This window comes from Prunus dulcis, chromosome 1 (assembly GCF_902201215.1).
Source record: "Prunus dulcis chromosome 1, ALMONDv2, whole genome shotgun sequence".
Taxonomy (NCBI): domain Eukaryota; kingdom Viridiplantae; phylum Streptophyta; class Magnoliopsida; order Rosales; family Rosaceae; genus Prunus; species Prunus dulcis.
In genome coordinates, this window is record NC_047650.1 from 22,531,175 (window position 1) to 22,544,302 (window position 13,128).

Below are 13,128 nucleotides of genomic sequence, written 5' to 3' on the forward strand. Positions count from 1 at the left end.
GATGATGAGTAAGGTCATGGACATGGACAGCGATGAACTTTTGGAGTTAAACATTGTTTTGTTTTAAAATGATTTCATGATTGTTTTAAGGATTGAATGGTTCGCATCCTCTTTTGAAAAACCAAATCTCAACAAGTTCATGATTTCTTAAAAACATGAGTATTCAATAGATCCTTATAAATTTTTATCAAGTTAGGCCATCCACTGATTAGTCAAGAGGCCACAAATGGAGGACACTGGCTATGTGGGCCAATTCAATACCGTCCCTGTGGGTTTGATGGAGTTGGTTAATGACCCAAACAACCAGGTTTGGGACTTTTATATTTAATTTAATTTCAGATGATATGACCAAATATTTCATTAAAATATGTAAACGATGCGTCATAACCAAATCTAAACCCAGAAACTAAAATATAAAAAAGAAAAATAACCCCTCCATCATTCGCAATGTCAATTTAGGAAAGGTATATTGATGAAGTGATGAATACAAGTAAACACGCTCAATAATCGAAGTCTGTAAGTCATTGTAGCCAGTAAGTTTGTAAGCTATGTAAAAACTTTTACATATGAGTGATGGAATTATGAAACAACATTTGGTCCATATATGCGCCTTCCAATAGCCCTATTTCAGCTTTATTTCTGTACAAGAGTTTTCATGTTGTGGAAAGGGGCGTAAAATCTATACACAACTTCCTCGAAATTGCAAATTTTAGATGCTTCATCAATGAAACATTTTCCAAATTCTACCACCTCATTCTCGCAAATCATCAGATAGAGGCAGGATTAATTTTCTCTATTCCATACAACAATCTTACCGAGGACAGTTTCAATTCTCGCTACGCCTCCTGAGCAGGGCCATTAATCCTGGATAATTCCATGATACAAGGAAGCCAGAGTTCTACTCGAGTTCCACCTGCTCCAAGGGGAGCATCTGCGGTTCGGGGTGATATGACACGGACAACACAACCATAACTTTCGAGTATCTCACGAGCAACAGTCAGTCCAGCAACAAAGTTCCACGTCATGTTGTCTTCAACCATATTTTCTGATAAGAGATCGGCTCCAAAAGGAGTGAGAGAATGCATCTGCGTCTGAAGAAAAATACACCAACAATACAATAAATCTATGACCAGCAGTATGCGGTGAGTGACAAATGATGAATAGCAGAAAACTTAATTCTCTAATTTGTATTGTATATAGAAGCTAAAGTTAGCATAGTTCAAAGTTTGCAACTCTTACCATATAGTGCATATCAGGCCCATCATCGTCAATTACTACAAGAACACCACCTGCTGGTGCTCCAGTAGACACAATTTCTACCTTTCCCCCAGTATGCGTACGCAATAATGCACTCTCAATTAAATTGCTCAGAGCCTGTCGCAAAGCAGGTTCTTCTACAGCAACTTGCAATGATGTTCCAAGTTCATTCAGTTCTACAACACGCTGCTGGTTTTGAGCAAGAGGTCTTACAGCTTCAACCAAATCTGCCAGTATATCAGAAACATTGCATGGTCTTCCTGACATAATTGACAGGCGTTAGCAAAATGAAAATTGCATGTTTTAAAAACTCTCGTGCCAAGCATTCAGAAGGAGCCGTATGCAGTCTTGAAAACTGTAATGAAATACACAGTTCTATTTTATTTTTCAGTTTCTTTGCAATCTGAAGTGATGAATCTCAGAATTTATAACCTACCTAATTCCATGTTGCTGTAAAGGAGCAAGGGCTAGAGGAGGCATGGGCATCTCCATATCCTCGGCTCCAGCATTTAGAGAAAGTTGTTCACCTGAAACTTGCATCTTAATGCTGGAACTATCCTTGGGAAGGTTATTCAATAACTGAGGCTTCCCTGAGTCAGGATAGGAATATGTTGACTCATGTTCACCGTAGCGCATGATACTAGCCTAGAAAAATCACATGAAAAAGTCAGTGTGTCTAGCCCATAGAGAGAATAATATAGAAGAACTTAAAAAATTTGAAGTTATTATCAGTCTCAGGGTCAAAGAATATATTGAACATGCATATCTCTGGATAAGTTGAAAAGGCATACAACAGTAGGGACAGTGTCCTAAAAATGGCAAAATGAATACTTGAAAACTGCTTATAAACAGACTATGACTCCTTGAAGAAAGTATAAGAAGCCTTAGTGACATGAGAATTTATACATATAAGTCTGGGTCAAGTACAGAGAGAGAGAGAGAGAGAGAGATTAAGTGCCTTGGTTAAGTAAACAGCATCCTGGAGTTGCTGCAGGGTATCTTTCATATGGTCGCCTTGCACCAGTATATCTTCAACAATGTCATAAGAAATCTGCATAAGCATATAATTCCAATGTAAATATAGGGCATAAAATGAATGTCGGTAAGCTAAAAATTAAAATAAGTTATATAAGAAGGCAAACCTCACTTCTCTTCATATGCATGGATAACATTTTACTTAAAGTTTGAAGGCTAGAAAGAGGACCACGAATCTGGGAGAACACACAACAATAGGAAAATTACAATCACTCCATAAGAACATACAAATCCCAAATCGCAAATGCAACAACAGTTGTCTTACTTGTTCAACCAGACTACTCATCCTGACATTGTTCTGCCAAGATGATTGCTGGAGGAGCATCGCTTTCTGCCAAGAGGTAAGCATTTCTCTAAGAAATTAAGATAAATGGACTTTAAAAGAAAAAAAGAGTCATGCCCGCATTATTTCACAGTTAATACTGCATTCTGACAGTATAACACACACTACCTGATCCATAACATATGCCATCGCTAAAGACCGAGAAATGTTGATAGCATTTGATCTCTGCTCAGCACTAAACTTGTACATTGTTAATAATGGCTCTGGTTGATCCTCCAGATTCTGTGTATCCCAAGATTTGATATTGGAGCTCGGAGGCAAAGCATAGGCTTCCTCAGGAGTCAGGCGGTGAATCAAATCACAGCCCTCACACTGAACTTTCCCGCCAGGTGGCGGCATTTCCATCCTGGGAAATTCAGCAACCAAGAAGCCCACCACAAAGGGGTGCTTCACCATGGGGAAAACCGCAGCTTTGCACTCAGCTATAACTTCCACCTACAAAATTCAATTTCCAAGTGAATATACTCAGTAACAATATACATTATCAATCAACAACTAAAATTAAAGTCTAAAACCAAAAAAAATCAGTCATCTACTTTGTGATTGGAAAGCACTGCTTCAGCGGCGCGAAAACCAGTGGCAACACTGAAACTGCCAACTAATATCACAATGTCTGATGACTTAGCTCCTGGATGGCAAGTTACTCGACGAAGCTCCAATCGGTCCATCACATAACTACCAGCTGGCCTTACATACACCTATACATATATATATATATATATATATATATAATCCAAAATTAATAATACAAAAACAGCACTAGCTAATTTGGAAATGTAATTAATGAACGATATTATCTTCTTTTCCATCAACTGACCGAGAGGAGAGCATCGGAATCGACGATTCGGCGAAAGATGTCCAACTGTTGAATACAGAGTCTCTGGAAATCGGGGCTGGGGAGTACCATGCCTCTCTTCTGTTCCTTTTCGATTCTCTGTATGAAGTCGACGGGGGAGGTGGAGGCTCTGCGAATGGCGGAGGCGACGGCGGAGGCAGAGGGGACCATGGAATTGGCTTCGGGTTCGCCATCGGAGGCAGAGTGAGTGACGTGACGGATGGTCTGGGGGTGGCTAGGGTTAGGGTTTTGGAGGGAGGAGGGTGAGAAGGCGTTGGTGATCAGCAGGTCATGGGGTCTGTGAGCGGAGGTGGAGTTGGCTTTGACGGAGGCGGGGAGTTTGTGGCAAATAGAGGGAAAGAGGAGCGTAGAAGTGGAAATTGATGGGTGTTGGTGAGTGGTTGCAGAGAGAAGAAGCATTGGGAGAAGGAGGAGGAGGAAGCTGCGCTGAGTTCAGTAGAGCGAGTCAGAGTAAGTGGACGGAGGTAAGAGTCAATCTGCCGATATAGGCAACTGATTTTCCATTGAAGGCTTAAGCTAAGCAGGCAAACCGACAAAGTAGCCTAACCGAAATTACTGAATGCCATTTTCCTTCAAACGACACCGTTCCACGTCCCACTTGGCTTAAGCTAATAGATTTTCTGGTTGAAGACTGCGTCCCACTTGGCGCTACGCTGTTCAAATAAAAGCCTTTATCCAATTTTTTTGGTTTAAACCTTTATCCTCCTTTCTGTCTTCATGGTTAAGAATTTATTAAAGCTTTTCGTATGATTTTTTAAAATACAAGTTATAGTTTAAATTATTTTAATTTTGGTGCAAAAAACAGTTTACTTTTCATAGTCAATTGTCTTAACTCAAATAAAAATTACTTCAATATGGTAGCCAACTACCCTAACTCAAATATGCAGCTTTATATATATAATATTGAATAAATAATTTAATGATTAATTATGTCCATTTTTATCAATTTTAAGTGATGAATTGATTTATTAATATTCGGCATCTTACTTGATTGAGTTTTTATATGTATTTAAAAAATAATTTAATGATAAATTCTATTCATTTTAATCTATTTTAATTGATAAATTGATTTACTTATATTCATCAGATTGAGCCTTATACTTTTTTCATCAATGATTATTATCGTTTATTAAAAATAAAAAAAACTCCCCAACAGAATTAGTCAAAAAATTATTATTTTGGTTAAAAAAGGAGTCAAACATTGTTATAAAAACTATGAACTCATATTTTGAATTTTCTGTTTTTTCTGTTAAATTCATCTGCGAAAAATTTTCTCGAACCAAATTTATTTCAAAGTTCTGACCGCACTCCTAACGGCTCCTAGTTTGACCCCACGAACCCTAACTGCCCCCTCAAATCCTTGCTTTGACTTCCCACTTCACTTCGGCCCGTTACTTTCTGTCACATTTCTATATAGCCGTTGGGAGCCTCTGTTTCTGCCTCTGCCTCTCTCTCTCTCTCTCTCTCTCTCTCTCTCTCTCTCGGCAACAACGACTACAATCCGTACAACAATGGCGAGCTCAGAACTCGCCGTTTCGCATTCTGAGTCTTCAGCGGTTACCGCCACAGTAGATCCCATTACCGCTTCTTCTTCTCTGAAGCGGAAGAGACCCCCCATGATTGAGATCCCAAACGTCTTGCAAGAAATTAAAACCGAAAAGCTCCGAGATTTCACGCCAGAGAACGATGCCGTCTGCTTCAGTGGGATTGGAGTTGGGGTCTCCGCGTCCAAAGGCAAGAAAAAGTTTATGGAAGATACCCACAAGATAGTTTCTTGCTTACAAGGCAACAACTCCAAGAAGGTAAACAAATTGCCAAAATCTTTATGGTTTTTCCTTATTTATATCTACAATCTTTTAGAGTTATTTTTTAATTGTAATTTGGTTTTTGCGTTGTTCATGTGTAGGGTTTCTTTGGGGTGTATGATGGGCATGGTGGCAAGAAGGCTGCAGATTTTGTTGCTGACAATTTGCACAATAATATTCTTGAAATGATGGAAGTGCATACAGAAATAGAAGAGGCGGTTAAAGCTGGGTATCTGAAAACAGACCAGGAGTTCTTGAAACAGGTAATTGCAATTCTGGATTCTTTATTTGATGTTCACGACTGATTAATGTATGTGAGCCTTTAATCTGACATTTAAAATGTAAAAAAGTAAGGATTCGGTCCAATTCCTTTAGAAAACTTCATTGATGATTAGTCCTGATTCATAGAAAAGAAAAGGTGTTCAGCGCATATGAATTGATTCCCATCTGAGTGCATTTCATTAATTGTTGAAGGTAATGTTGTTAGCTCTGAATAAATGTAATATTAGGCATATTTTATTACCAACTGGAGGTAATTCGCTGACAATGCTTGGTCTTCTTTCCTGACCTTTTGTATTATGGAAATCTTTATTGATGTCTGCGAGTAAATGCAGGGTTTAGGAAGTGGTACCTGCTGTGTCACAGCCTTAATTGAAAGGCAAGAGGTCGTTATTTCAAACTTGGGGGATTGCAGGGCTGTTCTTTGTAGAGGTGGAGTGGCGGAGGCTCTTACCTTGGATCATACGGCAGAACAGGAGGACGAACGCAAAAGAATAGAGAATGAGGTTTCTAACATAATCATTGTCACAATTACATTACATGGTACTGACATACAAGAGACAACTTAAAAGTATTTGATGATAATTGTTGATATTGTGATCAGGGAGGATATGTAGAGTTCCACCGAGGAGCATGGAGAGTTCATGGGGTTCTTTCTGTTTCTAGAAGCATTGGAGATGCTCATCTGAAGGACTGGGTGCTGGCTGAGCCTGAAACAAAGATCCTACAGCTCACTCCAGATATGGAATTTCTTGTATTGGCTTCGGATGGACTGTGGGGAGAGGTATGCAGGGAGATTTTTATGCATGAAAAAATCCATGTTAAATTATGGAATTATCTTAAAAACAGGCACATTCTTATCCTGTTTGTGCCATTCTTATCTTAGCTCATCTTAGGTCCGCCTTAATGGTTCTGAATTTACTTTATATTGACTTGACTTTTGCATAAATAGGTCTTTGTTATCTTAGCAGATATGCTGGGTCAGGTGTTGGGATGGCATATGTTTTAGGATAAAACTTAGGTTAGGTCACCGATATTAGATTTATTAGTTTCCATTTATTTTCACTTTTGCAGCATTAGCATCAACGTTCATGGCATATCATCTATATATCCCTGTAGCATGAATGAGGTATCCGAGCCTACATTCCTGTTGAAAATTATGAAAGTCAGTCCTTTCAAACTTTGATGTTGATGGTTTTTCCTAGGTTGGCAACCAAGAAGCCATTGATACGGTGACCCGATTATGTTCGGTTCAGAAAAAATTGGGACCCTCAGGAGATCTACTGAAGGATAATGAGGAGGACTATGGCTGTGTTAGTGTGAGCCCTTCATCAAAGTTACGAAGAATTTCTCTAGTTAAGAAACTTAAAGGCACACAATCTCCAGGCTATAAGAAGACAGTCAATAGCTGGAAAGAGAGTGAGAATGACTTCCCGAGTGAAAATGAGAGCCCTCCATCGAAGTCAAGAAGAATCTCTTTAGTAAAGCGAGCAAACATGAAGAATGAATCTCCCATAAAAGAGACTCAATCTCCAGGCTGTAAGAAGACTGACAATAGCTGCAAAGATAGTGAGAATGACTTCGCGAGTGAAAATGAAAGCCCCCGATCGAAGTCAAGAAAAATATCCTTAGTAAAGCGAGTAAACATGAAGAACGAATCTCCTGTAAAAGATACTCAATCTCCAGGCTATAAGAAGACCGTTAATAGCTGGAAAGATAATGAGAATGACTTTCCAAGTGAAAATGAAAGCCCTCCATCAAAGTCAAGAAGAATATCATTGGTAAAGCGAGTAAATATGAAGATTCAACCAGCCTCCGGTGGACTGGTGGCTGCTTGTAAGGAGCTTGTGAACCTTGCATTGAGTAGGGGTAGTTTGGACGACATCACAGTGATGATAATTGATCTAAATCATTTCAGATGCCAGCTCAGTTGATTGGCATTTCTGCTCTTGCAGTACGCCTTTCTGCTGTAGTTACGGAACCTTACAGAAAGCTGTGCAGGGTTTAATCTCCTGAATTCTTTAATTGCCAGTAACAACTTTTCTCTTTCTTAAAAGCTCAATGATAATGCTAATGGCCACTCTTTCGTTAGTACTTCTTTCTCACCTTTGATTTTTCTGCATCTGCATATTAATCTAGGAATTGCAGTACCGAATATTAGTGGTGATAAATGAAGCTTCAGTTGGCTGCTCATGAAGATCTTTGTGTTCATATATGAGAAGTGAATCACTGAGAACTAAAATCATAAATGAAGCTCTAATTGTCGTTCAGAAAGATAACACTGCTTGATTGTTCGAAAAAGTCATTAATTTGCGTCATCAATTGTGCTCTTATATGGAAACAGCTAATGAATTGCTACTGTTCCCCCACCAACTTCTCTAAATACAGAGACTGTAAATCTGCCTCCCTAATCCCTTGGCTGTATTTTACTCTCCTAGATAGATCAACATCCCTAGCTATCACTTGCCCGTATCTTCGTTTTCCTCGTCATGCCTCCCATGTTCAAACTACAATGAACTGAGTTATACAGTTTATATCTGCATAATCTTACTCAAACTCAAGAGTAGTGAAGAATTCCTCTCATTTTCTGCACCCTGCCACCCAGCATTCCTGCTAACTACTAACTTTTCCACCACTATACAAACACTGTTCAATTATGAAGTTGAAAAAAACACCTGGTGAAACAGTACAAAGCATGTGGAAGTATAATAACCCACATCGTAAATCCAAATTATTTATATATATTTTACTTCGTTAGTCTCCTTTACCCCACCCATATGCTCTCCCCTGATATGAATTTTAGTTCTTTATATTCTGGTACGCTGTCACATGAACTTCATATGTGATGAAAAAGGGGTAGTTGCTTTTTTCCATGCAAGAAAAGATAGATTTATGGGGATCAAACTTATCTTCAACCCAAACCACTTCCAAGAAGAAAAAAGGTATGTTTTGTTAAAAATAGAAAGGGCAAAACAGATTGGAAAGCTTTCACGGCTTAGATGCATGTAAAACGTGTTACTCTTAAGTTCACCCTCCATCCTCACTTGTCTCTGCCTCTAAAGACTGCCAGTTTGGAAATTGAGTCATTAGCCTGTGGCTCGATTGATAACATGCTGCCAAGAAAAGCTTCGTGCCAAATCTTATGGGTGAGATCTTAGCCAAACCAACTCATTCATCTTTGTCTGTCAATGCCTTGTAGTCTGATTAATTTGATCAAGACTATATATATATATCCCCTTCATTTCTTCATATAAATCAATCACTTTTCTTAAAAATCATTGGGTAACCATGCATGATCCAATTGGAATTCCTGCTTGCTTTTCATCCGGTACTCAAAGGCCGGTTGATGATCCAAATCCAACGAGCGTGATCAGGGCAGGACAGAGTGTGTTCATGTCAGTGTACAGCACAAAGATAGCTGGTCAGTGCCGTCTGATCACCATCACTTGGTGCAAGAACTTGTTGCTACATGGCCTCTCTGTTTCTGTTCAAGGCCAAGATGGAGACGAAGATTATCGGTGTAAGGTTGAGCTGAAGCCGTGGTACTTTTGGAGGAAGCAAGGCTCCAAGCAATTTCTGGTGGATGGCAGCACAGTTGATGTGGTCTGGGACCTAAAAGCTGCAAAATTCAACGGAGAAACCGAGCCGCGATCAGACTATTATGTTGCTATTGTGTGTGAAGAGGAGGTGGTGTTGCTTGTTGGTGATCAAAAGAAAGATGCATACAGAAGAACAGGTTGCAGGCCATCACTCATAGAACCCATCTTGGTTTCAAGGAAGGAACATTTGTTTGGCAAGAAGAGATACTCAACAAGAATCAAGTTCCATGAAAAGGAAAGCTTTCATGAGGTTTTGATTGAGTGCAACAACATCTCTGCCACTGGGGCTGATCCAGAACTGGAGATAAAGATAGATGGGAGCATAGCCCTCCATGTCAAGCACCTCCATTGGAAATTCAGAGGTAATGAGTGTGTTGATATAAACAAAACTAAAGTTGAAGTTTATTGGGATGTTCATGATTGGCTCTTCAGCTCTGGGCCAAGGCATGGAATGTTCATTTTCAAGCCAATATCATCTTCATCACCAGAAACTGCGCAGTCAACCCAAGAACAAGAGTTGACTGAAAAGTCAAGTTGTGCAGCAGAAGAAGAGGATGACAAGGCAGGTGGGTCATCTGTATTTTCCTTATTCGTTTATGCTTGGAAGGTGGAATGATGATTGTGTTCAAAGTGGTTCATTAACACACGTTATTGAAGTGATTAATTAGCAACATTATTGCATTAAACATGAGCAAAGGGAATTAAGGGAAAGGGATTAATTAAGGCTCCACGTTCATGCACATTTTGGATTTGGAGGGTAGACGGTAGACCCCTTCTTCTACAGTGAGGTTCCACATATGAACAGATGGACCCAACTGGTTTGGGATTTTGCTTGCTACAGCTGGAATTGAATAATATGGAACATGATTAGACAGGGCCAGATTGGATCACATTTACATGCCCAATAATCCCCCAATCCCAATCACCCCAATTACCCATTTTCGTTTTATAATTGCTCTATCACGTATACGTGGATCATCTTTATGTTTATTTTTTAAGTTTCCTTACTTTTTCAGTTCATATTTTGTTTCCTTTTATTATTATCGTCGAGTGTTTAAAGAAATTTTTTAGTAACGCTGTATAAATAAATGAGAGTCAAATTCTTATCGCGGATTTGAAATATTTACAATCGATCACTTGAATTATAACATATTTTGTGTATAACCAAAGCAGAGGATCTAAACTCATAATTTGGATTCCTAGTCAAGGATCTGACCATCCAATCTTATGAATGATGACTGCTTTTGGGCAGGCCACACCTGTAAATAGACATGTTGGCTAAGTTACCAAAAGTGAAAACCATACGAAATAAAGAAAGAAAAAAAGGTAAAAGTCTGGGGATTGGCCCCATGACAACATGCCTACCACGTGACATGAATGTAACCTAAAAGACAGGAATAGATTCCTGCGTGAGATGGATGGGCCTTTGGTGGCCCATATACTTTTGCTTCATATTCTTGTTTCGCCAAAAAACAAGCCCAATAATTTATTCTAAGTGAAAAGGTTGTTCACTTCTCACTTGACACTTTTGTAAAGTCCTTTTAGAAGATGAAAAAGGCATGTGGAAAGGCAAAAGAAGAAAACACACCACAAGAGATTAGTGATTCAGTGGTCCTTTCTACTTCTACGACAGGCCATTTTCAAAGGGTTTGGCGGGTCCGAAAAGGAGCCTTTCACAATTTGTTGGAATATCCACTTGTTCGCGGCCTCAGTGTAGTGGACCCCGTCCCAGTTGATCTGAACCGTCGGATCATTGCATGATTTCGCGATGACCGTCTCGATGCCATTGATGGTCTTCTTGGTCCCACATTTCGCTTACCTGTTGTAATTATATTTCCCACCATGCCCGCAACATGCTATAAGGGGATTCCCAAATCCTACATTACAAATTCAAAATTGTGACTTGCATTGTAGGGTAGATTCAAAATTCATCTAAAGTTACCAAACTCACAAACTGAGGTAAAGTGTTACCATATTTTTTGGTTTGGGTGATAAGGGTGCGCTTTACTGAGTAGACATCAACATAGGTGATTGCAGCCAGTGGAAGATCTTTCTTAAGGTGAAGCAAAGCTTCCTTTAGTCTTTGGTTGAAATATTGGGCCACCTCATTGAACTGATCCGCACACCCATATTTATCTATTTGGGCCGGGTTGATGAGGAAGCGGTCCAGAACGTAAGGGAGGCAGCCCAGTGGGCCTGTGTTATGTATCCAAAATGATCTTCCTCCTTGTTCATATACAATCTGTACATATAGAAGCAAACATGCCAAATTAATTGTTGCAGGCCTTTGTAGCTTTAGTGGTTAATAGCATTTATCCCTACATTCGAAATCTTAGGTTTGAAACTATAGAAGGTAACCTAAAGAAAAAAAAGAGGAAAATATGGTCAACCTTAATGGTATGAGAGAGCTGGCTCAGTACATCTGGAACATAAGCCTTGACTTGTTCTGTGGTGAGGTTGAGTTTGTAGCCAGCAGTGAGATCATTTTGGCCAATGTCAAAGGTATAAAGGGCTTGAGAAAAATACTCTTTCTTGGGCAGCAATTTACCAAATACTTCACCTATTTGCCCATTTTGAAACAATCCCAACTTCATCAAACAACAATTTTGATGCAAGAAATGGTAAACAAAGGAAGTGGAAGTAAAATGAGTAACCTTTTTTTTGATATATTTGGGATCTTGTACGGAAGTCCAAGAATTGAACAAGCTGCACATCTAAAGAAATGGGGCTGACCCCACTTTGTGATATGGTTGTGTTTGGGGGCCTTATGGTTGATCCAGCTGTGGCAAAATTGGCTCCATGGCTGAAGTTTGAGCCCACCGAGTCCAGAAAAGCGCTCAGATGAGGCAATCTCAAGCTTTCCGCTTTGAAACAAGGAGGAGGTTAGAAGAAGATGCAGGTCAAAACTGCTTTGTGGATGGAAATGGGCGGAGGTGATAAAGTGAGAAAATTTTAGCAATTTTTAGAAATTGGTTAAGTGAGAAAATTTCAATTTAAGAGAGTAAAATGAGACCAAGTATTCGTTTTAGGGGGTGAAACAGTAAATAAGCCTAATAATAATCAGTAAATTTAGACATGTAAAAAAAAAAGGACTTCAGATTCAGGTCACGAGTGTGTCACTCTCTGCATGTTTGATGCATTATTTAATCTCCATGCTTAGTATAGGATCGAAGAACAGAGCCCAATACTCTTGGCATATTTGGCATATTGTTTTTAACTAAAGAATGCATGCAAAAGCTGAACTTTTGTCCTGTTTTTCAACTTGGTAATGATAGTATTGGTGGATCCAAATCCTTCATGAAATGGAGTCACATGCAGCACAGTTTCAAATCTGACGCCAGTAAAATCCAAAATGAGTTTCATTTTTCAAGTTTGCCAAAACCCTTTCTGCTTCTAATAGGATATGTCCTCGAGAATTAAGAAAACGACCATAACATTATAGCAAAGGGAAAACAGAAACAGAAACAAAAACATGACATTGTTTTGTAAAGTTGGTGAAGACAGAGAGAGAGATTTAAGGAGCAAAGAGAAGTTGCAGAGGAAGTACCTATGAAGTCAATTAGAAGACGCCCATCAGAGTAGCGTCCGGATGGGGTGTGGAAATAAGTCTCTCCATTTGGGTAAGGGGCTTGTCCAAAAGCTGCAGACAGGCCCCCAGTGTCTGAGTTTGAGTCCCCAAAGTTGAACATGGCCGGGAAAGAGCATGATCGTACAGAAATGCTAAGACTCGGAAGCACTAATGTTGCCCAAATTACAAGGCCAAAGAGAACATGATGATCTCTTAGTCTTAGGAGGAAGCGAGTTTCCATATGTGTAGACTATTGAGAGAGAACTATAGATGAAAGAAGAGAGCATAAAGTTTTTATAGTCTTACTGTAGAAAAAATGAAGAATATGACAGTTGGGTCTTTCTTTATCTGCTTCATGCTTAATTTAATTTAATCCATCAAGAATA

At 39.3% G+C, this 13,128-nt stretch overlaps 3 protein-coding genes across 3 annotated transcripts; 1 reads left to right on the forward strand and 2 right to left on the reverse strand.

The window, feature by feature from the left end:
- Positions 1-864: 864 nt before the first annotated feature.
- Positions 865-4,083, reverse strand: LOC117616652 (chloroplast sensor kinase, chloroplastic). The gene is given in 10 exon segments (XM_034346032.1): positions 865-1,034; positions 1,037-1,091; positions 1,240-1,513; positions 1,694-1,902; positions 2,216-2,308; positions 2,400-2,468; positions 2,558-2,623; positions 2,744-3,070; positions 3,172-3,333; positions 3,453-4,083. Coding segments are annotated over 10 exon segments (1,743 nt in total). The 5' UTR covers positions 3,891-4,083; the 3' UTR covers positions 865-984.
- An 810-nt stretch (positions 4,084-4,893) lies between these two features.
- Positions 4,894-10,280, forward strand: LOC117614347. The gene is made up of 6 exons (XM_034343131.1): positions 4,894-5,293; positions 5,398-5,559; positions 5,911-6,081; positions 6,180-6,359; positions 6,781-7,497; positions 8,882-10,280. Exons 1-6 carry the CDS (start codon positions 5,003-5,005, stop codon positions 9,788-9,790), a joined length of 2,430 nt encoding a protein of 809 aa, XP_034199022.1. The 5' UTR covers positions 4,894-5,002; the 3' UTR covers positions 9,791-10,280.
- A 294-nt stretch (positions 10,281-10,574) lies between these two features.
- Positions 10,575-13,104, reverse strand: LOC117614348 (GDSL esterase/lipase At3g26430-like). The gene is made up of 5 exons (XM_034343132.1): positions 12,722-13,104; positions 11,829-12,038; positions 11,565-11,734; positions 11,146-11,416; positions 10,575-11,051 (listed from the first exon to the last, which is right to left on the reverse strand). The coding sequence occupies exons 1-5, from the start codon at positions 12,981-12,983 to the stop codon at positions 10,990-10,992; spliced, it is 975 nt and encodes a 324-aa protein (XP_034199023.1). The 5' UTR covers positions 12,984-13,104; the 3' UTR covers positions 10,575-10,989.
- Positions 13,105-13,128: the final 24 nt, after the last annotated feature.